The sequence below is a fragment of the Parus major genome, chromosome 2 (genome assembly GCF_001522545.3).
Source record: "Parus major isolate Abel chromosome 2, Parus_major1.1, whole genome shotgun sequence".
NCBI lineage: Eukaryota > Metazoa > Chordata > Aves > Passeriformes > Paridae > Parus > Parus major.
Window position 1 is genome coordinate 29,733,637 of NC_031769.1, and position 26,303 is coordinate 29,759,939.

The following is a 26,303-nucleotide window of genomic DNA, read 5'->3' on the forward strand; positions in this document are numbered from 1 at the left end:
TGCTGCTGAAAAATCAGGCAGGGTCTCCTCTTGAATTACAGGCTTTTAGGCACACCTGAACCTGAGTTTTTTAACTATTATTGGATTGAGTTCAGTGTGTAATAGCTCAGAATATGTACCTTAAATTTCTCAGGCATTTAGTCAATAGTTAGCTCTTTGCCCTGTCTTTCCTTTGTACCTCTTAGCTGTTAATTTTTGCAGCTTTGAAAAATCTGTCTTAATAAGGTAAGTAATAATATTATTTCATGTGCATAATAGAGAAAATAATTGACGATCCTGTATGGCAGAGGACAGCATTTGATTTTATACCTACCACCTCTTCTTGTCATCCCTTTTTGGCCACACTCAAACCCATGTTCCCTCTTGGCCAGATGATAGCACTGGAAGAATAGCTTCTTGCTCAGAGGCCAGCCTTTGAAATCTGGTGTGCCCTACATGCAAGGTGGCTCTGGAGGTACAGTGCTGTTAGGAAGACCTATGGTCTTTCTGGATTTGAGATACGTTTTTAAGACAATTCTTGTAGCTTGTAAATCAGTGGTAATCGCCTGTGTCTTCTGCAGAGCAGGCACCAGCTACCTCCTGGAGCAATTTCCCTCATTACACTCCGTGGCCTTTGGGTTGTACGTGCCAGTGTCTGAACATTGACAATTGTCTGGGTACTGATAATTACACTTAGATGAAACCAATTTGCTTTGGGAAAAAATCCAGCTTTTCTAAGAGATTAGACTTCTAGGAAATTAAAGATCTAGTTTAATTTATGAGAAGTTCAGTATAGAGTTATATGTTTGCAGTCTGTATAAAATACTGTATTTCTTGATTTTTCTTTCTTCACATGGCTTGTCATGATCTTTTCGCCTGTCACCTTTGAGTCTGTTTTTCCTCTTGGGGAGGTTGTAGCTCATGCCATAAAAGGTGTTTCTCATGGCTTTCTCTTCAGGATGACCCATAGAGTTGACAGCAGAGCTGCCTGATGTCTCTGCTTGGACTTCCCTGAATTGCATTGCTTTATTCTATTAGAAAAACTCAGTAGTGTTGGGACATGGTGACAGCTACACAATTGTCCTTGTACAAACAAACGTTCTCCCATCATGGAGGAAATAAGGTGGAAGTGTTTATAATCTGTCTGACTTGGGACTCTTTGGCCTGAAAAATGTCGTATGTGTGTAGGATTTATATTAGCTATGAGGCCCCTATGCATTAGAAGAACTGTAAGGCCTGTTGAAAATTGGAGTGGACTAAATTAAACTAAGAAAATATTACTCTTAATTTCCCAAGATTATTAAGATGGTGCTTGCATGTTTACTTTGCTTTTTTAGATAAAATCCAAAGAAAGCAATCTGCAGCCCATCAAATTTCCAATAAGTGAAAATGGCACTAAGATGAAAAGTCTAGTTACTTGGCATGTGTAGTGTCACATTTCAGTATTTAATGTTTGTTATGTTTTGATTGCACTGTCCATAAATACTTTAATATATTTTTCTGCCAAGAGGCATCTGTCCTACACTGTAAAAATTCTTATCACTTTATTTCATCTTCTTGACTGACAGTATCCTAGTTTCCTATTGACTTTTTCAAAGTTAAACCAAATTAAGTCAACTTTTTTCTTAATTTTGATTTCTGTTGTCATTTTCCTTTTGTTCTTTCTCAATTCATGCAAAACTATGAATTTAATCACAAGACCTTTGGAAGGCTTGGATTCTGCCTCTAGCATGGTGAAACATGTTTTTGGAGGGGAGAAATCACCAAATGAGAAAAAACAAGAGAAAATAATTTATGATTTGGGACAAAATTATTTGCATTTTGTCTGTGCAGGTTTTGGCATTAATTCAAATTACTTGGATAATTTGTCACAAAATATGAACAGCTCTCAATTATACTGCAACAGTCACTTTCTCTCAGCGTTCCTTGGTATATGTTTGCTTGATAAAATGTATAGGAAAGCTATCTTTCTAGTAGATGGGTGCCAGTTCCTGTCCACTTCATATTTTGACTTTTATTTTACTAAATAATACAAAAATGTTCATTATTTATTCACCCTGACATGAGTAAATATCCAACTTGTCCAAAATCTAAACTTTTGTTGCTATTCCAGAATTAATGATCTTAATTTATATCTGATGCCAGCTGGTAAAGTCTGGAATTAAATTACCATTTTCTTTCAATTGCTTGTCTTTATATATGGAAAAATATTCAGCAAAAGTTACTCTCTGATTTGAAGTTTCATTTGCTTGTACGTGGGCCAAAAGCAAATGTTACGCATCTGTGAAGGCTTACATACTTTTATGAACTTGAAAAGGGAAGCATGAAATTAAGTATTATTCTTACTTATTATAGAAAGAACAAAATCACATGCTGATGTTCTTCAGTCTTTCAGGAAATATTTTATCTTTAGAATGGAGGCCCCAGGGCTGCCGTGCACAGCTGAGCCTGAGGCCCCTGCAAAACTATATATTCTTATGCATTTTTTTTTCTGGCACCTGTGCCTACACTGCCGTTGTAGTTGCTTGAGAAGTGAGAAAGTGATACAGGCAGTAAGGCTTTGCTGAGCTCCCTCCTGCTGAAGCTGCTTGGCTATAAGTGAGCAGAGAAGTAAACGAAAGCTGTTGTCCCAGTTTCATTACTGCAGCGGGATCACGCCATTGGCAGGAGCCCCAGGACACCCGGAGGTCACCGTGGGGAGAGGGACAGAGTTGATTCAATTTTATGTATGAAAATAAGTTCTTGATAAGTAAAGCTTTGAATAAAATAATGTGTTATGCCTGTTTAGCCCTGTAAGCTAAGCAGCAAGCTGCTGAATCTTTGGGTTCTGATCCAAGAAGGCCGATACCTTATGTTTAAAGCTCTGATGCTAAGACAGCCACATCTCCTTTCACCAATATGAAAGGTGCATATCACACCTGGACTTCACTCCATAAATCTGTTACAAAGAAGACCTTTTGCTGACAGATTCTGGAAGTAATCAGATCAAGAAAAAGTTCCTTATGAGAAAAGATCTAGGTGAAAGTAAAAGACTATGCAATCACTTTTTAATGATTTCTTTCTAAGCATGATTACAATGGCTATGAAAAAACGATGAAGTCTTACACTTCAGCTGCCATAATAAATGTCACTAGATCTTTAACTTAGCCCATTGAAAAGTTTTGTGTGGTAAGTATTCAGGACTTTTGTGGTAAGTATTCAAGACTCCAAATTAATAAAGGCTTTATCCAGTGGCATTGGAAACTTGATTGGACATTCATTATCATTATAAACTTGATTGCAGCCTTTGAAAGTGCTTTTTAAAACTTTGATTCCTTAAAGCAAAGGCAAATTTTTTGAGGAACTACCCTAAATAGGAGAGGAAATGAACTGGTTTCATGCTCACAAAGAACTTAGTGAAACTATTTTATTGTTATGAAATTACAAGACTCACAAATTTGTATGAGGCCTTAAACTGAGTAGACTAATTGTCTGTTACCTGGAACTGGATTGTCCAAACTTTTCAATGGGCAAGGGAAAATGCATTTTAGGATAGCAGGTGATACGCTTATCAAGTCCCATAAGTTATATGTTATCTTCTATTTTTAACCATCTGTTAGTATGAAAGAATTAGTAACGCTTTCATTCCTACTGTTCAGATATTTTTTCCTTGTCTATTCATGCCACATTTTGTACCAGAATAGAAGAGAAATCCTCATTGTAGTGGTGGTCATAAATTATAAGGCTTACTTTTAAACCAGTGTATCTTTGAGATTTTCAGACTACTTTCAGACTACCAACATTTGTATTTTAGAAGGAAATAACAGTAAATATTTCTGAAGCTTGTGATGGTACTATTCAACTGTCTGCTAAAATTTGGCTTCTTTTTTTTCTTTTTTTCTTTTCCCCTCTCCTGTTGTTTTTTGGCTGAAACTTTTCAGCCATTTTTGAGAAAGGAGCTAGACAAAAATAAACTATTCTGTCCTTGAAAAGTTCTACCTGCCTTATTCTAGAGCATGAAACTATGATGCTCTGGTGCTTTAGATCAGGAACTTGGCATGTGATACTTGTGGCTGAAAGACAAATTTTCATTTTCACAGTGCAAATCTATTTTTGTTGGCCAAATTTAAATTGCAGATCAAGTTTTACTTTGTGTCAAGGTCTTCTTTCTTCAATTAGCATGTTGTGTTCTTGTACTTTTATTGATCTTGGTTTTCAAGGCAGGGCAGCCAAAAGGAGCTCTGGTGCAATTCCAGGTGCTTCAAGCAGAGGCAGGATCTTGTTGTTTCCCTCAGCTTGTCTTGCAGACCCTTCCACCTCCATCACCAAACATGGTGACTTGTAGACTGATGTAAGGCCAATTGGAACCTGGAAGCATAAGGGAGAGAAGGGGAAAAATAAAGAAGACTGAATAGGGAGGAACTGACTGATCAGCCAAGGAGGCTGTGTCTGGTTGAGGACCATGGGGAAGATGGAACAGGTTGGGAAGGATGGGGCTGGATGGAAGGTGAGAAGGATAGGAGCCGGGGGCAGCTTGGATGGAAGTGGCAAAGAATGAATAAAGGACCTGAGAAAGGACAAAGGGCAAGAAGTCAGTAGGATTAGGAGCTGTGTAATCTCATCACATTTTCTTCTTACAGAACTTTCATCCATGGCCATAGTGGATGAAAGTTGAAAATGTTTCCATAACTTCATTGTTTCATGCTACAGACATTACTAACTTCACTCCATTTGTACCCCACTCTGGATGCTAAGATCATTAATTTCTTCTGGAGCCCACTTTTTAGAACTTTTCTAAGTATGGATATATTCACACACCTTTTGTGAAAAATAAGAGGTTGTTTGTGCTGTGTTATGGATTGGAACTAAAGCAAGCATTTAAAATAGAAGTATCCTGAATATCTGTGAATTCATGGTGCCCTCATTAAAAAGATAAGGGCTTGAGGTTTCAGCATGCTTACTTTATATAGAGCTGTTATTTAAGGCAGGGTTTGGGTGCTTAATTTATTAGTCTGACTAGAGTTTTATTGAAGTATTTAATATAAAATATATTTCATTAATTTATTCATCTTTAAAAAACAGAATATTTTTGTGAGGTAAAATATTTTTTATCTTTATGCAGAGTGAATTTAACTTCTCTACAGACAAGGAATAATTACCTGAGCCTCCTTGTGAAAGTGTTACATATGATTTCTCAGAGTCATAACATTTTCTTCTAACATATCAGTCCTTTGGATTTTGCTAAAGCCTGTTTAGCTAAAAATTGCTGAGAGTGAGCGACTGATACAAAACAAGTTGATACTATAATATTTCTGAGAAATACTGTCAGTTCTTGTGAACTATCTTTAGTGCTACTTCTTTGTTTCTAGTGGCTTTTATCCAGCATTCAAGCTGTTGTTTTGCTGACTCACTGTTACAATTTCAGAAATATCCTGGATACAAATAGTATCACTCTGTATTCCTTCGCATGTTCTCCTTTGTTTTAGAATATCTTTGGGTAAATTATTGAAATGTCTATGGATACTTGGCCTTTGAATAATGGGTACTTTGGCCTTGCAAAATTGGGAACTTGGGATAGGTCAGAACTAAGCTACTTGTGTAGATGGGTGTAATTCACACACTTGTTCTAGTGAGCTCCTAGAGCTTAAACAGAGAAAGTATTAACTATGATATGAAGTTTGCAGAACACTGTACACTTTGATTAAATGACCACAGGCTTATCCCAGACCTGCTGCCTGAGGATAAGAAAAGCTGTCCTTCCAGTGTTTTTGGGTTGACTACCACCAAATTTCTGATTCATTCTGCAAGAACCCAGGAATTAGAAAATTCCAATCTCTCAGTGGCATTTCTTGGTAGCTTCTTAAGTTGCAATAAGAATGAAAAATATCAGCTTAAGTATAATATCTATCAATTATCAGCTGATAACAGCCTGGACAGAGCTGTAGCATACAGGGTAATGCTGAATTGGAGTGAATGAGGAAGGGAGGAAAGGAGAAGGAGGAAGCTGTAATATTTCTCCTGTGAGTCTTTGATGAAGATTTTCAAGCAGTCAGGAAGAAATGATTTACTGTCAGCCTCTCCCCAGTTAATCAGCTCAGTTTTCAATGTAAGCCTGACTGTGTTGGTAACTGTAAGCAGTTTCATGTTGCTCGTAGTCAGAAGAACAGAGAAACAGAGGTTCACTATATATGCAGTTCTGATAGGTAGAAATTTTTTCTACATTAGTAAATAAAGTGGCAGTTGTCTGCATTACAAAGATGTAAATACTGCTTATACATCTTAGAATCCCTAATTAATGGAAGCTAGACCCTCAAAATCTTCCTCTGCTGCTCCACAGTCATCTTTACAGTAAGGCAGAAGAGAGGAACTCAGAGCTTCGGTGCTCCTCCAGAACACACCAAGCTGACACTTCTCTGTCCCCTCTCCCTGAACGCTGTGGAGACATCAGGCTTTCTTGCAGCCAAAACACTTAGTCTGGCAGGTATAAATGTTAAGGTGCTGAGGAGGGATAAGGATAAAGAGATTTTGCTTAGCTAGTTTTTGTTGGTTTGGCTTTTTTTTTAGAACTTCTCTGTATCCTTAGTTTCATGCAGAACACTGAAGCTTTGGGTTTATACATGGCTTACCTGGAGCCAGGAATGTTTGAATGGGTGTGAGTGGAAACTCAGTGAAATGCTCCTTACTAGTGATGCTCATGTCAGGGGTAACAAATTCAATTTGCTTTTCAGCCACAGGTGCTCTGTTGCAGTCACTGTTCAAAGCTGCTTTGCTCTCTGAATTAAAATGAACTGTGCAGTGAAGCTACTGGATTAAATTCACCCCTCTAAATTCTCTGATCACCTACTGAATTAATTAACCAAATGTAATGAAATTAAGGCCTCTGATTAGCCAAGTGTATCATTTGCTGATATGTGGAAGAGCCTTGGCTCACTCTTTCACTTGCTCATCCTTGAAATGTTTACATTGGCACAGGGATTTCTGTAATGGGAGTGACATAAGAGTGACTATTCTAGATAACAAGCATGGAATCAATGTAAGATGTAATTCTACATCTAACTGAAACACACAAAAAAGCTATTTTATAGACCATATACTAAATTTTCTCCCTGGTGTTTGGACTGCAAGGATGTCTCATGGCTTTACACAGGTCAGCTTCATTTATGGTGCTGCTGTTTCAAAGTAAATCAATCAGACTGACAAATTATTTTTATAAACTGCAGTTGGAGTAATGCTTGACTTGGGGAATGCATTAATGTATTTGTACCCCACGTGAGTAGTTTTTGATTTTTGTAATTTCAAAGGAATTATTTCAACAGTCGTCACCAATTTGAATTCATGATGTAAACAACAGTCATGATGCCTTATGATAATTACAGCTTCTGAGCTGCAAAGAAAAGAGATTTGGGGAGAAAGAAGCTGCATTTTGTTCTTTCACTCCCTTTCACATTCAGGTAACTTTCCATTGTGGCATAATCTAGTTATTAGTTTGTAAAACTTTAGTAACTTACAAGTATTTATTAATAGTAATGATAACAATATTAATAACCACAGTAGTAATAGTAATAATAATAAATTTGGACCCTGTTGCTCCTCCCAGTGGTAATAAACCACAGGTACAAAAGGCAGAGACAGGATAATGTTTGGGTGGATGATTCTAACTTGGAAGAATGTTTGGAACATATGCAGTTCTGTTAGTATCGGTTCCTTTTTGTGTACTTCGTGGTACACAGTGCAGAATGGAAAGTCATTGTGAAAAACTAAAGGTTAAGAGAGAAAACAAGGTGGGAAGACAGGCTTATTTAGTGGGGAAAAAGGAAAAAGAGTGGAAAGAAAGAAGCATTGCAGAATGTAGTGTGTTAGATGGAGGTATCTGATACTGTGAGCAACCTCAAGCTGTTTTTGAGGAGGATGAGAAGACATTAAAGAAAAGAATGAATGATTTACTATTGCATTAAAAACATAAATCTGGCAAAAAAGAGTTAATTAAGTTATATTCTGGCAATAGAAAATCAAATGTGAGATGACATTTTAGCTTTGAGGCCCACTTTAGGCTGTTGAAAAGTAGTGGAGTACTAACAACGTTCTATTTTTTCCACAGCCTCAAGAAAACCTCATGGCTGCAGTGTCACTGCTAATTTACTTTTACATTTCATCACACGTTAGTTTTACAAGTGTATTGCATGTCCTCCCAAAGCTTTTGTTAAAATTTGTTTACATTTTAAAGCGGTATTTTTCACATTTTAATGGTGAAGGGTGTTTGCCCCTTTTTTACACTGTTTGTGTAACAGCTTACATATGATTAACTGTCTTAGCAGAATTAAGAGTAAAGTCTTTCTCCACAGAATTAATTCTATAACTTTCTGGAATTTTACTGAAACAAATACCACTAACAAAGCTGCAGAGCTAAATGGAAACATGTGCTCTGAGCTTGCTGTTGGGTAACTTGAGGGCACATCGCTGCTGTTACGTTATCTCTTCTCTTCCATTTGGGTATGGGATTGTTTTCCTTATTCATTTAAAAATAAATGAGAGAGAGAAGGACGTGGCCATTCTGAGCCTGTATTGTTTCTACAAGGGTAGCTTATAAACAGATTATCAAAACAAACATTTGTGCCACACTTCATTCCACAAATAGAGAGCTGTCTGATAGTAGTCAGCATGGTGTATCTCATAGAGAACTTGAATTTAATACCAGTGTTAGGCTTTATGTAAGAAGATAGCCTATAAAACTGGAGCCCTGCTTTGCTGTGTCGACATGTCTGGAGCTCAGAATAAAATTGAGTTTCCTGCTTTAGCTGTAGCTTGATCTTAAAATAACCTGCAGAAATTATAGTTCTGATTACAGGGAAAGTGAAGGACTTAGAATATTCTCCTAATAAAGTCACGGATGACACAAGTCTTAGTCATCTGTAGTCTGTCTGTAATGGGCATTTCAGAGAGGGAAACAAGCCTTTGAAATTAGATAATTTGATTTGCAACCAGGCCTAATTATTTTAGGAACACAGAAAACCTTTCTTTTTGACAAAAATAACAATCTGGAATTCAATTAGAGGAGAACAAGCCATTTTAAATATAATGGATGCCACACATCATCCATAGGAAAACTGATGTCTTGGGGGTGAGAGTTATGTTTGAAATGAACTCCACCTGTCGTTTTTCTTATTGCCATTTCTGAAATAAACAATTGAGCTCAAAGGATACATCATCCAAAAGGATAAATAAAATGCTTGTAACTGAAAGTACACTAAAACCCAGTGCATGATAGACAGTAATTTAAAAGTCCTAAGGAAGTCTTTCTATCATCTTGTGAGTATTATGTAACTTTACAGCTGCAGAAAACACTTCAGGAAAGTAGTAATAAATACTAGAAGAAAACCTGGCTATCCTCATAAAAATGCAGTTAACCACTAGTGAACTGAAAATGTATGTATAATTTGGAGTTAAGACTGTTTGGGTTAGCTAATAATATTAAAATACCTTACTCTCTTTTCTGGGGTTTCTTACTACATTGTATAAATTTGTTAAATCGTTACAAGTTAATAGCAATATTTAAAGGCTTGGTCATTCACCTTTCTGTGCTTGTAAATGAGTGTAAATGTGAATTTGTAAATGAAATACTGAGACACTTTCCATTGAATGGGTCAAATGATCCTACTCTTCTTACAGGTTCATCATGAGGGAAAGCCAGTGCTGCTTTGGGCCTAGATAAGAATCATCCAGTGCAAGCCTGAAGATTTTTTTGCCTATATAGTTTTGCTGGAGGGGGGCCAAAGCGCTGTATTATTTACACAGTGAATAAGCTTTCCTCATTTGCTCCACTAAATGTGGATAATTATCATTCATTTTAGGTTTTTCAGTATAAATGACACAGATGTCCAGACAACATATTTATAATTTCACCCCATCTGTGCTAATTTTTCTATAAATGTCCTTTTGGTACAGCAAGTATTCTGTTTTATCAACAATATCTGCAGTGTTGAACAACATTCAAAGATGTGACTAATATTCAGCCCTCATTAAAAGAAAACATACCCACCCCATCCCAGAGTCACAGCACAGTTGGAAATTTCCTGGAGTGCCTTGATTTGTTTTGCTCTTTTGGTTTTCTGGGTTCATCCAAGACTGACAATGGTGCCAGAGGGCAACAGACAACAAATCCCCACAGTTTATGTTCATTGGCAGCTAAGTGTATTGTATGTATATATACAGAGAAATGTGGATACATTTCATGTGAAATTAAGGGGTTTTCTTTAGAGCCCTTAATTACAGCCCCTTCCTCTGCACATTGCTGGGTGAAGTGAGCTAGCTAACTAGTGTGTCCTAAATCCTAAAACTGGGACCCAGCTTTGTATGGCTCAGACATGATGAGTGTAGTGTATGTAGGGACTGCTCTGCTGTCATTTGCTTCTAATGTGATGTAGGTGGTTGTTTCTCCCCTCTCCTCAAAAATTTCTGCAGCTCATCACTTCAGAGGCAAACTTGCGTTGGAAAAAATCCCTCACTGTTAAGCATAAGACCTTTTTGAGGTCTGTTTTAAGAAATCACCTCAAATTCATCAACCTTGCTCAGGCTAACTTATACAAATGTTGTGTATATGTAATTATTTAGGAAATTTATGTAGGAAGTAATTAACAGTCATTCAGGGAAAGTATATTTCTAAACAATTGAAGCAAAAGAAAATCCAGAATCATAAAACGGCTTAAGTATTTCCAGTCCCAATCTCAAAAATTTCTCTTAAACTTTCAAGAGCAGTTGAGAAAAGAGGTCAAGACCTCCAAACTCACTCTTAAGAGCAAAACATCAGAGCAATAGGAATTCAAAATAGGATAGAGTTTAAAATGGAAACATTTTAAAATGGAAACTCTAGGCAACTGTTACCAGAATCACAGGCTTCTGAATACCCTCCTACTTAAAGATGTATAGAAATGCTTCAAAGTAGCATTAAAGTGTGCTTTCCAAGAAAAGTAGTACCAAGCTTTATAAGGTAAATTCCTTCTGCAGCTTTTGAGGTTATTCGGTCTATTAGGTATTCTAGCAGGTTCACTAACACTAACTCCAGTTTTCTCATGAAGAAGTAAACTGTGTAAGATACAGTAGTTCAATCTGGTAAATGAAGCAGTAGCAAAGAAAGCACTGTCTTTCCAAAAACTAGGGTTGTGCTTGCACATTTCCAGTGTAATCTGAGCATTTACAGAAGAATTCTGTGTATATCACCTTTTAACAGTCCCTATGGAAACAGAAAGTTATAGGAATTCCTTCTCTAGGTATAAAAGCAAGTAAACAGGTTGGTTTTTTTAACAGATCTTACTGTGCTAGAATAGCACTTAAACACTGCAGATTCTTCATTACTTAAGATCCACATTTCTAAATTATTTAAGCACAAAGAACGTTGTGTGAGAGGGACCATAGGATTCTCAAAAACCCTTGGGAGGCGAATGATTGCTGACACCTGACTGTTCATCCAAGTTCTTTTAAGGAACCAGAAGTTTTTAAAACCTTTCCCAAATTCTAATATATTATCTGTGTGCTGCTATAAGGGAATTAAAAGTCTCCATTTGTAAAATCAAACTATTCCTTCTAGTTTTTTGCATCCTGATACAATTTCTGTAAGCTGGTGTTTGTATACCAGTAAGATACTCAGCTTCTGCTTGATGTGAGAGCTAGAAGCATATTGCTGCAAGGGTAAAACTGCTTCTTCCTATTGTATCAAAAAAACCCACTTTCTATCAAAAAGTTTTGGTCTGTAATGGGGTCAGAGGAAATTAAAGTAGCCTTTCATTCTGTGTTATAGGAACTTCCTCTGAAGTTTCAGACTACCAGACTAGCAGGCTAAATTCAGCAGCAGGGATGCCTTCAATTAACTGTATCTGTTCTATTTGTAGTACAAAGGATATGAACAGCCTACATAGCTTAAAAGAAAGGAGGCTAAATAGAATTTAAAGAGATACCCTGTATATAGCACTCTCAAAGGAAAGGAATGGGATCTCTGCCAGTCAGAAGTTTAAGATCATGGCTAATGCAGAGACTTGGCTTAAATTTATACAGGTGTGCTGTCTAGTCAATAAGACATCCAGGAAGAATTTCTCTAGAAGTTGCTCATAATATAAAGCACCCTGCTGACAGTAGTGCCAAAGTGAGCAATGTGAATGAGTTTTAGGCAGAATTAGTAAATTCATTTTAGAGGAATGCATGGTTAGCTCAGGGGATTGGTAGTAATCTTGAGATCTTCATCTCTTGAACAACATTATGAATTTAACCTGTTTTTTGATGCCAATCAAAATACACTGTCATTGTTATTGATCTCTGTGAAATGACTTTCCAGTGTCTTTGGGAAAAAAACCAGAACCTGCAGCTGGCACATAAAAATACTGAGATAAAAAGAAACCCTGGCATAAAGATAATTGACAAAAAAATTGAATGAGCATTGAATGAGCATGGTGATTAAATTACTGCTTACCTTCTGCAGACTGACTGAGAAGGATGGACCTCTTGCAGGGAGGCTGGCACAGACTGTGGGGAATATCATGTTCCTTGCCTCTCTCGACTAGCATAGGTCTTCAAGTAATCTGACAGTGGAGTGAACAGCTACTGAGCTCTTAATGAAAGAGAAAGGAAAAGGAATGAAAAGAGTAGCTGTGTATTTTGCCATCATTAGAATATCTAGAATCATCAGGAAGTGTGAAACTTCACTACTGTTCTCTCAATAACTGTTCCAAATCCCCTTGAAAGCATTTCTGGATTTGAGACTCTGGGGTCTCTACACCTTTTCTTATCAGAATGATATTAAAACAAGGTGACTCGGCTTCAAGTGAAATTAAAACTTAGTATACCAAGTATCTTGAACTGTTATCTACCTTAGGATCATGGCAGAAGTAATTTTTCATGATCTAGTGATGTTTACTGGTGGTAAATATTGATGTATAAGACAAGATATTTTATTTTCTCTGGGGTTACTCTGAACCAGAAGGTCAAAAACTCAAGGAGAACTCTTAGTTCAGAAAGCAAAGGAAAGGCTGGTATATAGTAAACGTGCAAAACAGGACTCCAGCAATGAAGCTTTAAATTTGTTTCATATTGTTAGACATCTCTCACCAGCACTAGTGGTTTTGCAAGCCATTTAGTATTGCTGCAAAGTGGAGGGATTGTGGATTCCAGTTTGTGTTCCTCTATCTAGCAAAATGTTAAAGGTGGCACAGATTGGCAAAGTTTCCTTTTCAGTCAGCAGAGCTACTCTGTCATCTGGCTCTAGGCAACTGGATATTCACTGATGTCATTAGTTCTGACACATGATAAATGTGCAGTAAATTTTCTGTGTATTCAGTAACTGAGTAAGGTGGGGTTTTACTCCAGTGTAAAATGAGCCAAGATTAAATTAACTCTTTATCAGGAAATATAAAAACAATTAAAATTTATATTTAAACAGGTTAATATGACTATGCTGGAAATAATTTTGCTTTGGAATTGTATTGGATTAGTATCATGAAGTGGAACTAACATTGCATGTCTCCTTGGTTGAGAGACTCCCTCAAATGAGTTTTTTTATAGAGGTTACTAATTTCAACTGAAACAATCTTCAGTGGATTTTATTCCTTTGAAGAGTAAAGGACTTCTCCCAAAATATTTTTTCTCACTAGGTCTCTGTTTTTTAGAAGTGCAGAGCTTTGTCTTTGAATATGAGGAGGAAGTGATTACCCATATCTGCTGAAAATACAAGCTCTTACTGTCAACATCTTGTGAGAAAATGCACTGATGCTGTGAAACTTCAAGTTTCATCTGACGCAGGCTAATTCCAAAGACTTTTGCCAGCTAAATTCTCACTACAAAAAATGAGAACTTTGGCATCCTACATTGCCAAATATTTCATTCTTAGAAACAAGATTGCTTGTACCAAGTTACAAGATTTTGTAACTTGATACCATACCATGTATTAACTGTTGTATCCACAGAGATCTGATGTTTCTTAAGTCAGCTTTTTTTCAATTGCATTACCAATACAATCCATTACCACTTGGTTGGTTTTTTTTTTCCTGTTAATGTGTGTTTTTGGGCAAAAAAATACCCTTAGTTTTTTAGTTGTGGATCTTTGAAGGATTTAATTACCTTCAAAATTAGGTCCAAAATAAGTATTAATATTAAGGGATATATACATAGAGATTTTAAATATGTTGGATTTTGTTTCTCTGTATCATGTTGGATTTTTTTTTTTTTAATGTCAAATATTTTCCCAAAGGAATAAATTAATGTATATTGCAAGAGAATTTCAGGAATCATGCAAATCAAATTTTCATCTAGATTAAGCACATCTTCCTCCATATAGCAATTACCAAATTTGGGTAAAATAATCAAATATATTTCTCTGGTGTTCTCATCTTACCTACTATACAATTCATCTTCCCCAGTGAAAGGGTTTCACTGAATTCAATGAAGCATGACTTTTGCCAAATCAAAATCTCTGTGGCATCTGAATTACATTCATCAGTCAGTTATTCTGAGTCTTTTAATGTCTTGTATTTTATTCCATGATTTCAGATCATCTACTTAGTCAAAGACTGATTTACAGTAGCTCACCCCCCATTCGGCAATAGTACAAACCACAGATGAGCATAAAGCTAAATAAATAGTGATAAGGTACTAGAGACAGGGGAAGAATAAAGCAAAGCCATAAAGGGTCACCTTACTTGCTTTGTTGCTCACATGCAGTGCTAATATTAAAATTTCTGCTGATCTTTAAGAGCATGCGGTCTGTACAGATTCAGGGATAAATTTTTGGAATTTGTTGTGGCAGGAGCATACTAGTACTGTCACACTATAAATGCATTTTATCTATTTATTTTGTAAAGATCTGGCCAATACAGAGATTTTGATAAAACAACAGTTTCTGTGTGATAGAAGTTGTAGAGCTGTGTAGATAACCTGAAGATTTCATCTCATCTACATTTGAATGTGCTCCATTTCAGAGCTCAGCTGTTTTGGTTCTTGGCTGCTGTAGGCTGAATCTGAACCCGGATCCAAGTACCGAAAGGACATCTGTCGTTCCTCTGCTCAGTTACTCTTCTTGCTTTCCCTGGTTAGGAAAGAGAAAAACCTGACAGGATAAACTGGAACACTGAGCTCGTATTGATGGCTAGGAACTGAGAATTAGAAGCTGAGTGCAGGGAATGTGGCGAGAGTTGGGGAACAGATGAGAGAAAAAAAGCCCTTTGGAAAAAACAAGCACTTGTGAGTCAATGTTTGATGTAGACAAACAGCCATAAAACTACTTTTTCCTGTTCTTGAGTGTCTCCTTGAAGTTAGTGCCAATTTAAAATCTAATTAAATAACCATATCCTATTTAAATATATATATCTGTGCAGTTGATTAACATTTTCTGTTACACTCTTTATACAAGTTCACTTCTCAGGAAGTAAAATGTTAAGATGATTAGCAGTATGAATAGTTACTAGCGATAGCCAAAAAGACCAATATATTGCATTAAATGTAATTACTGCAGATGTCAAAGAATTCTGTTGAAAAGTTTTTTTAAGCACATCAGTTGAATTCCATATGAATGAAGATATATTTTTCAAGGAAAATATCGTCTCTCCACAAGTTTTCAACTGGCAATTGATTTTGATCTCCGGCAATATTTATTGTTTCTTCATTCTCCTGCATGTGCTTCTGCTGAGGACTGTGGCTGTGGCATTTTGACCAGTGACTGAAACCTGTGTGGTGAATCTTTTTACTCTTTCAAGAGGTGTGTCTAATGGGGACTATTCTGTGAATTCATATGAATCTGTGATAGCAGTCAATCTAGAACTGATTGCAACTGATTGGTAGGAATTTTAGGTGTAAATTAGACATGTGTTGAGATTTAGTTCTCTGTAAAACACTGATTTCTTGATGTTCTGCATATTCTCTCGCTATTTTCTTCCTGACAAAGCAGAGCAAAACAAAACAACACAAAAACTAAAGGGGAATAAAGTTATATCATACTCTAAGTCCAAGTGTGAGCTTCAGTTTCTCCTCTGGAAGTCTGTCTATGTACGTTACATTGGACATTGCAGTGGTAGAAAGTACTGTTTGTACAGGTTTTCCACCCTTCTCTCTTTCTTTCTGCCTTACAGAAAGCAAAAGTGGGAATGAGGAATAACTTACTAACTGCAAAGAAAAATCTGCTATTTTGAAACTCTGTGACTGAGAGAAGCGAGGGTTTGATATATGTCATATTTTCCATGATTATCAAGATATTGAACTTTATAGGATGGTAAAATTTTTTTAAGTATTAAAGGCAGTGCCATCTGTAAAAAATGCTTTCCTGTGGTTGCTTTGGCCCCATAATCTCTTATTTTAGTGTTTCCTTTAAAGAGAACTGGCAAGACGAGGACAGAAGAATGCCATGTCCAAAAGATGAATCTCAGGAGGAGGCAGACAGTCAGGATGGTTCTTCTGTTAGGGCTTTTAGGAAAACTGCAGTCTTTGGTGGATAGTGGTGGTCATAACCTATCTGGTGCCCATCCTACTCCAGACTGGTGAAGAACAGCTGTGCAATTAGGGACTCAAGAGCATCCAACCACACTGTGCTCTTTCACATTTCCCTGTGGAAAATTTGCCTTACTGTATACCTGAATTTCCCTAGCTATGGCTGTTTTCTAGGAATAGCACGTCTCTCTTTTCTGTGTGTTTCTCTGTAGTTTCTCATCCAGTACTGCTAGTTAGCAGGAATATGCAACCTTATTTTATTATAGGCACACATCACAGGCCTGTTCACACAAACCACATTAAAAATGTTTGTTTTCTGACATTTTACTCCCTTGAGATAGAAATATATCAAGGAAGGCAATAGAGCTGTGTCAAAGATTCATGCTGTGCTCTGCAATGACATGAGCTCATTCAGCTCTTGTGGCAGCTGATTTGTAGAGATGGAGACTTCCTACATGTTGAACACAGACATAATCTGTATTTGTGCCAGAAATCATTGTTTCCCACCTGTACACTATAATCTGCTCCTAATGCCTATGACCTATTTTTAAGTCTATTTCTTTGTAGCTGCTCATGTGCCATATTTATAGAAACACTACCAAAATGGTCAGTAAAGAGTGCAGATACCAGCTGTGTACTTCTCCCTATTTTGTAGTACATTCTTAAAAAAAAACCACAAGCCAAACAGTGGTACAGCTATTTGTTATGCATACTTACCATTCACTGGAAGAAATCATATCTTTCATCATTTATCCACAAAGAACTGTTGTGCTCTGAACTGTACATAACTTCTGCTGTCTTTTGCATACCTGTCTAAGCAGAAGATATCTGCACTGTGTCTTTGCTTTCATGTAGAGCTGACTGCTCTGTTATCTGCAGTTTGCCATCAAAATTGCAAGCAAAAATGTGGCAGGAAAATAGTGACTGCAGATGAAAGTGCTTATAAATTAAACATGCCATGCAACAGGACTTTCAGATTAAAGACCAATTTTTAAGCTTTGAAAGCATTTTGTAATGGAGATGATATTAAATTGTACACAAACTACACGGAAGTTAGTCAGACCCAGCAGTTTCCTAACAGCATAACAAATAACAAATGATAGCAGTTTAATCCAATGATGGACTAATTAATATGATCTGAAAAGCAAATTGCATGGTGGTTTTCAGAAGGGAAGCTGGCATTAGAGAGAAGACTCATAAATAACACCACATTGTAGCATTTCTGACTAAAGGATTACGCAATGCTCACAAAAACTGCAGCATTAACGCATTAATAGATGAAACTGGTAATTGAAAAATGCAGTTTGCAATCCAGAAAGACATTTCAGAAGATGATTTCAAGAGGCAGCAAATTCTTATTTATCAGTCTAAATATTAAGATGAAGTAGCAGGGAAATTTCCAGGTTCAATCAATCAGATTTTATTATGTATGTGCTCATACATAATACATATATATGTTATGTGTATATATAATATATGTATTGTATATATATATACAAATATACAATATTCATGCCCAGATAAGAGAGACTGCAAAATGTCAATGTGAGGGACAGTATGCTTGCAGTGTGAATAACCAATGGTTTCTGCCTGTAGATTTGTCACTGTCTTTCTCTGCTCTGTCCTTGAAGAGTGTGGAGAGCAGAAAAGAGGCACCAGCTTGGCCATGTGGTACATGGCAGTCCACCTTTTCTGAAGATGCTGAGAAGCATTACTTCTAGGGCACCACCACAACCTGGAAAGTAATGGCAGACAGACTCTAAGCAGGACTCTGCTGAGAACATGAGTCAAAGGAGGCAGGAGAAAGGTTAGGAATTAACATGAAAGGCACAGATTTTCTTTCGAATGCTTTTTATCTCTATAAATGCTAAAAAAAACTTAGAGATCTCTTCACATCTGTTTTTTAATGCAGTGTGGTTAAATGCATGACTTCCCTTTCACCCATTTAAGTTTTTCTCTCTGAAGTTACTTGCTTTCTCATAGATCAGCAAAATAATGTGAAATGCCTGTTGGGCTAAGAGAGCTGTTGTGCAGGTGAGTACTGTGGTGAAGTTTAGCAACCAGAAGAAGCTGACCAAAAGATATGAGAAAAATCTGTACAAATGAAAGCAACAGGTATTTACTTGTGATCCTTAGCTACATATTTAGACTGAAGAGAGCCTTAAAACTCCTTGTCCTATAAGATGTGTAAAAGTCACAACAGAGGCACGCTGGCAAACAGCCCATGGGTATGGGTGAATGGTTGTCAGACATGGATCATTTCAGTCCAGACCCAGACTTCAAGGTCTACCATAGTGCAGAGGTTCATTAGAGCCATCAGCCTTAGACCTGGAGTTGGCAGCTCTTTTTCATTACTCTTGTTAAAACCTATGAAGTTCTCATGCTCCCTTCTTCTCCACCTCCAGCTTAAGGGAGCTGTTTTGACTGTATGCCAATGTGAATCATGAAGGAAATTAAGAAATTAATTTCATCATTCTTCTGTCTTAGTTCATGTGCTTGTGCCACGAAGCCAACTGTAAGCTGGAAAGTACAGGGAGAGGACCACAAGAAGTCTTAAAAAGACCAAGAGCATGATTTCCACTGCTCTGTCCTTACCTGACTGTTCCTGCCCCATATTACACCCACTCCTCCAGTGGGGAGTGGCAAAAAAGAGGGTTCAACAGGAAAATCGATGTGTCACTGGGGGGAGCAGAACTTTGTCTGTTCAGACCCCCTTCTCATCCCACTGCCTCTAGTACACAATCCCAGTGGCAGATAGCCTCAGAAGAGCAGTTTAGCAGCCCTGTGGCTGCCTGGCTGAGTTTTCTTGACAGTTGGTTTCTTTACTTAGTTTGAAACTAGCTAAAGATTATTGGCTTCATGTTGGTGGCTCTGTCTTTGAGAGGTCACTGGGATGGCTGGGAGGTCGCTGCTGGAAGTTGTCTGTATCTGTTATCATGGGCTATTTTTTGTTCTGAAGTGGTCCTCCTCTGCTGCTAAAGTTCTGCTTAATGTAAAAGAGGTTTTATCATTGCTGAAAAGGCTCTTCCCAAGGCTCTGGGCTGCCCAACTTCACGAGTTTTTAAATACTGTACATATGGTGTTAATTGGTTTAATTGTATTAAATACAAAATTGTGTTTTACTAGATAAGTGTGGGGTGTAGGATCCATATTCATCCATGAAGAAATAATTCTTTGCAGTCCCTGCTTACTCAGCTCCTGCTTGTTTCACAGCTCTCGCACTCGCTTCTCATGGACTCTGATGATAAATATGGGTTTATTAAGGCAATCAGGCCCATTGCTGGCTGTATCTCATGTGGCTGTCACTTTAAGACTCAACCAGCACATCCTCAGAGCGACTTCAGCCCGTGTCTCATCTCCTTTCCTAAAGCAAGACGAGGGAGCTCCTCCTTTCCTCCGGGGAGAGGATTATGGCAGCAGATCTGTTACAGTCTGCACCCTGCTTGGGAGGGCTGCCGAGAGCTGCTGGGGGAGGAGATGTGCAGCTTATGCACAGCGTGAAGCAGCTTAGCTCCCCGAGGTGTAATTTTAAGCTCTTCTTGGATTTAATAATGGTTATACTTGAACCATTTTTCTCTAGCTTTCTGAACTAACCCTTAGCTGGAACGTTATGTAAGAAGAAATACTCTTTTCTAGTATGATCCAAATGGTTCTTTATTTTTTGCAGCTTTTGGCAGGGCCTCAGAGTGTCTGTTTCTTTGTCTAGATCTCTTCATATATATAGATATTTATACATATATTTATATATAAAATGAAATGCAAACTTCAAATGAAGTCAAAGTTACTTTTTTCTTAGTTGTTCTTTTTTACCTTGATTGATTTATGATAGCAAATCCCAATGCTTCTGTAGTTTTTGAATAAACTGTAGCATGTTTTAATAGTAAAATAAAATAAATATTAAAATTAAGATCAATATAAAAGTATATGTAGCTTCACAAAAAAATCTAATTGGAACAAAATTTCAAGGGTTTCCCTTTTTCAAGATGCTATTCAATTAATAGTGCTTTCAAGTAGATTATTCACTTTAATGGCACACAGGGATGCAGTGAAGTTCATGTTGTGGCTAAAAAAGTGTTTTGAGAAGAAACCTTCGTGGGTTGTGTTTTATTCTAATCTTTTATGGCATTGAAAACTACAGATTCCAAAAAGCCTAAGAAAATGGTTAAGAACATGCTGTGCTAGCAAATACAGGTATTTCAATACATTAATCATTTTACTCAGCAGCTCCAGTGGCCTGTTGATACATCTGTACTCAGGAGGCTGTGGTCAGTCCCTGGTGCCCTAGGCTGGGCTGAGGAATGGAACCACAGGCATTTTGCAGGAAGTTTATACTGGTTCAGGCTGTGCCTTGGAATACTGGGTAGCCTACTGTGGGAAAGGAAGCTGTGGGGAAGGGATCAGAACAGCCCTGCATGCCCATGCCAAGGGATACCCCTGTTTCAGTGACCCTACCTGTGAAGTGTCACAGCGGGAGGAGGCACTACCAAATGCTCCACAATCAAAAGCAGTACCTGGAGACGATGGTGAAGAGCTTATAAAGTGCATGGGAAGGAGCAAATACACACCATCTGTTCAGAGCACACAGAAAAAAATCTGAATTTCGCTACATGATCTCCTTAAATATGGTTGTGTTTGGCTGGAGTTTTTTCCACAGTACCATTGCTCTTTTTACTGTCTGTGCTGTGATCTTCATATTCTTTCGGCAGGTTTCTATGTGTTTGAGGGATTTTTCCCTGAAAATACTGCAGTATGAAAAAGGATGTAGGTAATTTAGTTTAAGCAGAAAATAATGAGACAAGAGTAATAACTATGCACAGAGTGAATTTGTGGAAAGTGGATTCCTTTCACTCCACTGGGGTTTTTTTTAGAAAATACCGTATATCATCTTGAAATTACTTTAACATGATGTCCACTGTATTACAGGAAGGAAGTGCTTGTAATCCAATGTGACAATGACAGTGAACAGACAATCATTTATCATGAAATAGTTACAGATCTCTTTCTTGGAAGAAGGTCAATTTTAACCTTTATTTATGAACAATAAATTGGAAACAATTTATAGTGTAGTACATTTATCTACAATTACTCATTTTATCATAAACACCTTTATACTTTGCTCTTTTTAAGCAAGATCAGAAAGTCTTGACAGGTAAATTGCATTGAGGCCCATCTTTGAAGGGTTTGGAATTTTTTCCCCTCTGGGAACACCACTGTACCTACATTAGAAAAAACAGCCTTGGTTTCTTTAGTCATGTTTGTGTCTTTCTACCCTTTGTTGATATGATTCTCATTTAGCAACAGGAACTGTGAAATGTGGTGAGGAATAAATAGATCTCTTCTAAATAGACATTGTCAAGGAAGAGCTAAGGAAGTGAATTGTGCAAATTCTTAGAACCAAGTAACGTTTATTTCAGAAAAGGACATATTTCTCAACTCTCTATCAGAATGTTCTCTAAGATGAGGTGGAGTAAACTCTATAAAAGATGGCACAAATTCTGGGAATGGATGATTAAAGATGATAATGGACTGTGATATTTGGCTGTTGTCCCATTTCTTAAGAAAGATTATATACTATTTTTTTAATCATCTCTGTTGTAGAAGTTCAGCCATCATTTTAACAGTATTCAAAAGGCATTTAAGGTCAGAATCTTTTTTTACAGGTGTGTTGAAGAGCAACTTGAGTTTCCTTTTTTTTTGCCTGGCAGATGTAGATGTGATTAGAAATGAAATGGAATTTTATGGGTGCATAAGTTAGCTCTTTCTAAACCAAGAGCATCTGTTGGTCACTTTGTGACTGATCTGTGGAGAAAGTGAAAGCACTGGGTATCAGCTTTTCTCTGAGGTGTTTCCTCAGGTGCATAGCTCTCAATTGACAGAGGGAAATCAGGAACTCCATTGGCTGCATTTCCAGACATCCTTTCCTGCAGCTGGGCTGACACTTGGTCATTCTCTCCCTAGATATGCTATGTCCAGCCCCTACTATTCCCATACTTTCTGCAGAGTGCTTCTGTCTGCGGTGATGAGGAGCTAGTGATTGTGTAGGTTTTGTGTAGGTTCTGGGGTGTGGTGGTTTATGCTGTTAAGCTGGGGGAAGTCTGCTTCATGGGGTGTATTCATCACCTTCAGCTCCTAGAACATGGTGTGAAACATGCTTTATGGATGCTACCATGGTCTCAGCATTCATTTAATTACTTGAACTTTACAGTCAGCAGGGAGACTGCTTGGCCAAGGCTGGCTATTGGGAAATCCATAGCAGTGCAGAAATTTCAGTTCAGGTATACTCTGTCAAATCCTAATTAAGGGGAAAAAAACAAACACAAGCACATCTAAAAATTAGTGAAAATAACCTCATTCGCCAAAATAAGCTCCTGTTTCTTAGCAGCATAAGACATAAGTGTGCATGGCACGAATATAAAAACCATAAAAAGGGAAGCAGTCAGGAAGTATTTTCACATTTCTGAGAAAAAACACGTTTTTTTGAATAGAAGAACTTAAGGTATGCTGCAGCTAGTGCAGCCTTCTGCAGTACCTTGATGAGGGTAGAACCTTGATGAGGATGATTCGGGCTAGATTCCAGTTTTTCTCATGTCAAAGCAAACAGATTAATAAATTCTTTATGGTAAGAAGCCTACTCTCAGTGCTTTACCTTAAAATTAGTACTAGAGCTTCTCCATGGCAAACCTTCAATTAGTTGTGCTGCCTTTTTCTCCTAGTCCTTAATAATGCTATTATTACTATTATAATGATGCAATAATTCCTTAACGTGGAATGCCAGCTCATTGATCACAAAATGTTCTGCTTAGAGTGCAGAACTTAAACACTTACTTGCAAGTTGCCTCTTGTATTGCAGAATTTTAACTTCTTGTAATGATGTTTCCAGCCAAGTTCAAAAGCTCAGTCAATAGGACTAAATGTGCTGAGAGTTGCTCATCTTAGGTCTGGTGAGAGGGAACTTCTGCTCTGAGTGATTAATGTGTTAAGTGGAGGTGGAAGTTTCCATATGACTAGGATTTATTTAAATGATTATGCTAAGATTCTCAAAGGACCCAGAGAGTTTCTCGAAAAGTAATTTCTAGTGCTTGACTCCATTAGTCTACTGTGCCTGTTCCAGGCCTGGTCTGTGGGTTTCTAAAACTTGAGTCTGAAATTTGAGATGAGTTCCTACTGATTTTTGTAGACTTCTTAATAGGAAATTTAATTTCTTGCAAAACTTAACTGAGAAAGACTCTCTCATTTGAAACTGAAGAAATGCCCACTGACTTTCTACGTATCAGATGAGATGAAGAGAGAAAAAAACAACCCACTAGTAGGAAAAACAGACCTGCTGAAATGTGGAAAACCAAAAATGGGTAATAACTTTTGGCTTTTTTCAGTTTCCTGAACTGCACTTGCTAAATGCCGTCAGAATTGCATAGAAATTTTCAATGTCTGTTGTTCCTTTGACATCACAGATGAATATTTAAAAGCGCTATATTACTGTCTGGAGTATTGCAGAATGCAGAATCATTTTTTTTCAGTGTTTATTTAGAATAATAATCACAGAAAATATCTTCAGCTAATGGACTGAGAAACTTGCTGTCATCTTAATAATTTCTATAGTTTGCTTGTCCAGTTCTTAAAACTTACAAAAGCAAATGTATGTCAGAGTTAGGAGAAATGTCTGTTTCCTGTACTCACAATAATAAATCCATAACTCTACTTACTGATTGAGTTGACTTAACCATAAATAAACTGAAGAAAATCTGCTATATTTACAGCTGGTAAAAAGACTTTTGAATTCAGCCGTGTCTCTCACTTAAGTGTAGTAGTTTGCATAGAAATGTAAGTATTGTTCTTATGTAAACTATTATATTTTTATTCTTTAAAATTTTGTTAATCTGAAGTCATATAAGTATACTTGGTGTAAAGTACACTGGTAAGAATTTTGTTAATGAGCAGTTGAAGTGAAAAAGGTGATTTTCTTATCTCACTGAAAAGAACCCTAATTAAACTTTATTTTCATTATGTTTGGTATCTAGATAAATCTGGATTAAAATCTGTTCTTAGTGTTTTTTTCTGTTCATTCTGATTTTGTATCTTCCTGAAACATCAAATTGACTCCCTCTGGTGGTTGAAACCTGGTCTCTGCATTCCAAAGAGAGCCTTTCAGAGACCCCTCCATTCTGGAGAACACAAATCACAAATAATATTTTCTAAGTTTAGTGTTACATCATTATGAAAAACCAGAAAAATAGGTTTTCTTACTCTCATACAGTGTAGCATTAGTAGTAGGTTAGTATTGCTGTTGTGAATTTCAAAAAGAGATTTACAGCCCTTTTTCAAGAAATCAAAGTAGATTGTCAAAAGAAAGTAAACACAGATATGAACAAAGTAGGCTTGAAATCATTTACTGTGGTGAAAAGTGAAAAAAATTGGAAAGGTGCTATTTAGATAAGTAGTGTAATAGTAATGATGCTAAGTGTGTCACATGATTACATGAACTAAGTCTTTTATACCTAGCTTGGGATTTTTTTTGCAGTTTAAATTTTAAAATCAAAATTTATTTGATTTTAAAAATAAACATCTAAGAGTTTGTCTTTGCCAAGACTCCCTTTTAGTATAGAAGGAATAATTCTTCAATATTTGGATTACAGCTCTGAACCTGAGATATCTGTCTCAGTTTTTCAAGTAATTCCCCCAAATCCCAAATGGCAAGATATAAGAGAGATCTTCTGTGATTACTTACTGCAAATTATTATGGTTTGGATCTATACAAAACCACTACTGTCTTCACATTAATGAGACAAAAATATAAGAAAGCATCCTAGAAAGATTGGCATTTCCTTGCTTGTGAGTTCATAGTGCTTTTTGTATATTTTATGTAATCTCTTTTACTGGAGTGCCTGCCTTATGTAAGGTCCCAGTAATGGAAACGAGTCCATCTGCATGGTAGTCAAGGTTATTTCCTGAAAGACATATTCTGTCTGCAGCAGAAAATAAATTGGATGAAGGTCTTTAAAACCTTCACAGCCCTTCCATCAAGCTGAGAGGGACCTTCCTCAGAAGGTCCTCCTTAACTTTATGTGGAGCAGCCTGTCTTCTCTGCCTACTGACTCATTATCCAACTTTGGGGCTTGACTGATGCCTAAAATTCCCATCAGCTCTATTAGCATTTCTGCTTTTCAGACTCTGCCCCTCCTGATTGATTGCCACCATCTAATAAACCCTGTCTTTCCTTTGCTTGGAAATCATCACTGGGACCTCGTCTTTTCCATTCATTTGCCCTGCCTTACCCGCAGTGTTTTCTCTATGAACGTTGTCAACCCTTCTGCTGCTAGGTATCAGTAATCTGGCAGGAAGGCTTCTGAGAAACAGCATGCCAGCGATTTAGTGTTATCTATTCATTTTGTTTCAGTCCCTCTGCAAATATGCTCAGTGTTTTATGTGAGCAGACAGAGAGAAAGTCCCATGAGTGTGCTGCAGTTCAAGGCAATGTGGTGCAAAGGGGAGCAGAATAGGAAAAAATGTATAATACAAACAGATGCATTTTTGCTCATAAACATCTGCAACTGTTAATTCTGCAGAGACCACATAAGAGCTTTATTTCTGAACTAGCACAGTAAGTAATACTGTGTTGCCACTTTCCAACTGGCATGACATTTACTATCTCATTAGAAAGATTCTTTAAAAGGCATTAATATCCTTCTGTCGGATTTTTCCCCTCCTCTGGGGGAGGTTTCTGTGCTTAGGATCAACACCATTTTTAGCCCAGTGCTTGTCCAAGATCAGGATGTTCCATAAATATTTGTAAGAAACACTGGAATAATAATAGGTCTTTCTTGATTTCCTGGGTATAATGGACAGGTTGTAAGCCTGTTACTAAGAAGTGTAAGTGCTAGATTTTGCTA

General features: G+C 37.2%; 1 protein-coding gene across 16 annotated transcripts in view; it reads left to right on the forward strand.

Moving 5' to 3' along the window:
* Positions 1-26,303, forward strand: part of HDAC9 (histone deacetylase 9) — a 457,012-nt gene that overhangs the window by 195,600 nt on the left and 235,109 nt on the right. Inside the window, exon 1 of one of the 16 annotated variants that reach the window (XM_033511875.1) lies at positions 23,574-23,765. The exons of the other annotated variants lie outside the window; for them this stretch is intronic. Within the exon in view, the coding sequence (XP_033367766.1) occupies positions 23,696-23,765 (70 nt within the window). The 5' untranslated portion in view covers positions 23,574-23,695. Of the gene's footprint in view, positions 1-23,573; positions 23,766-26,303 lie in introns of those variants that run through there. 16 annotated transcript variants of the gene reach the window in all.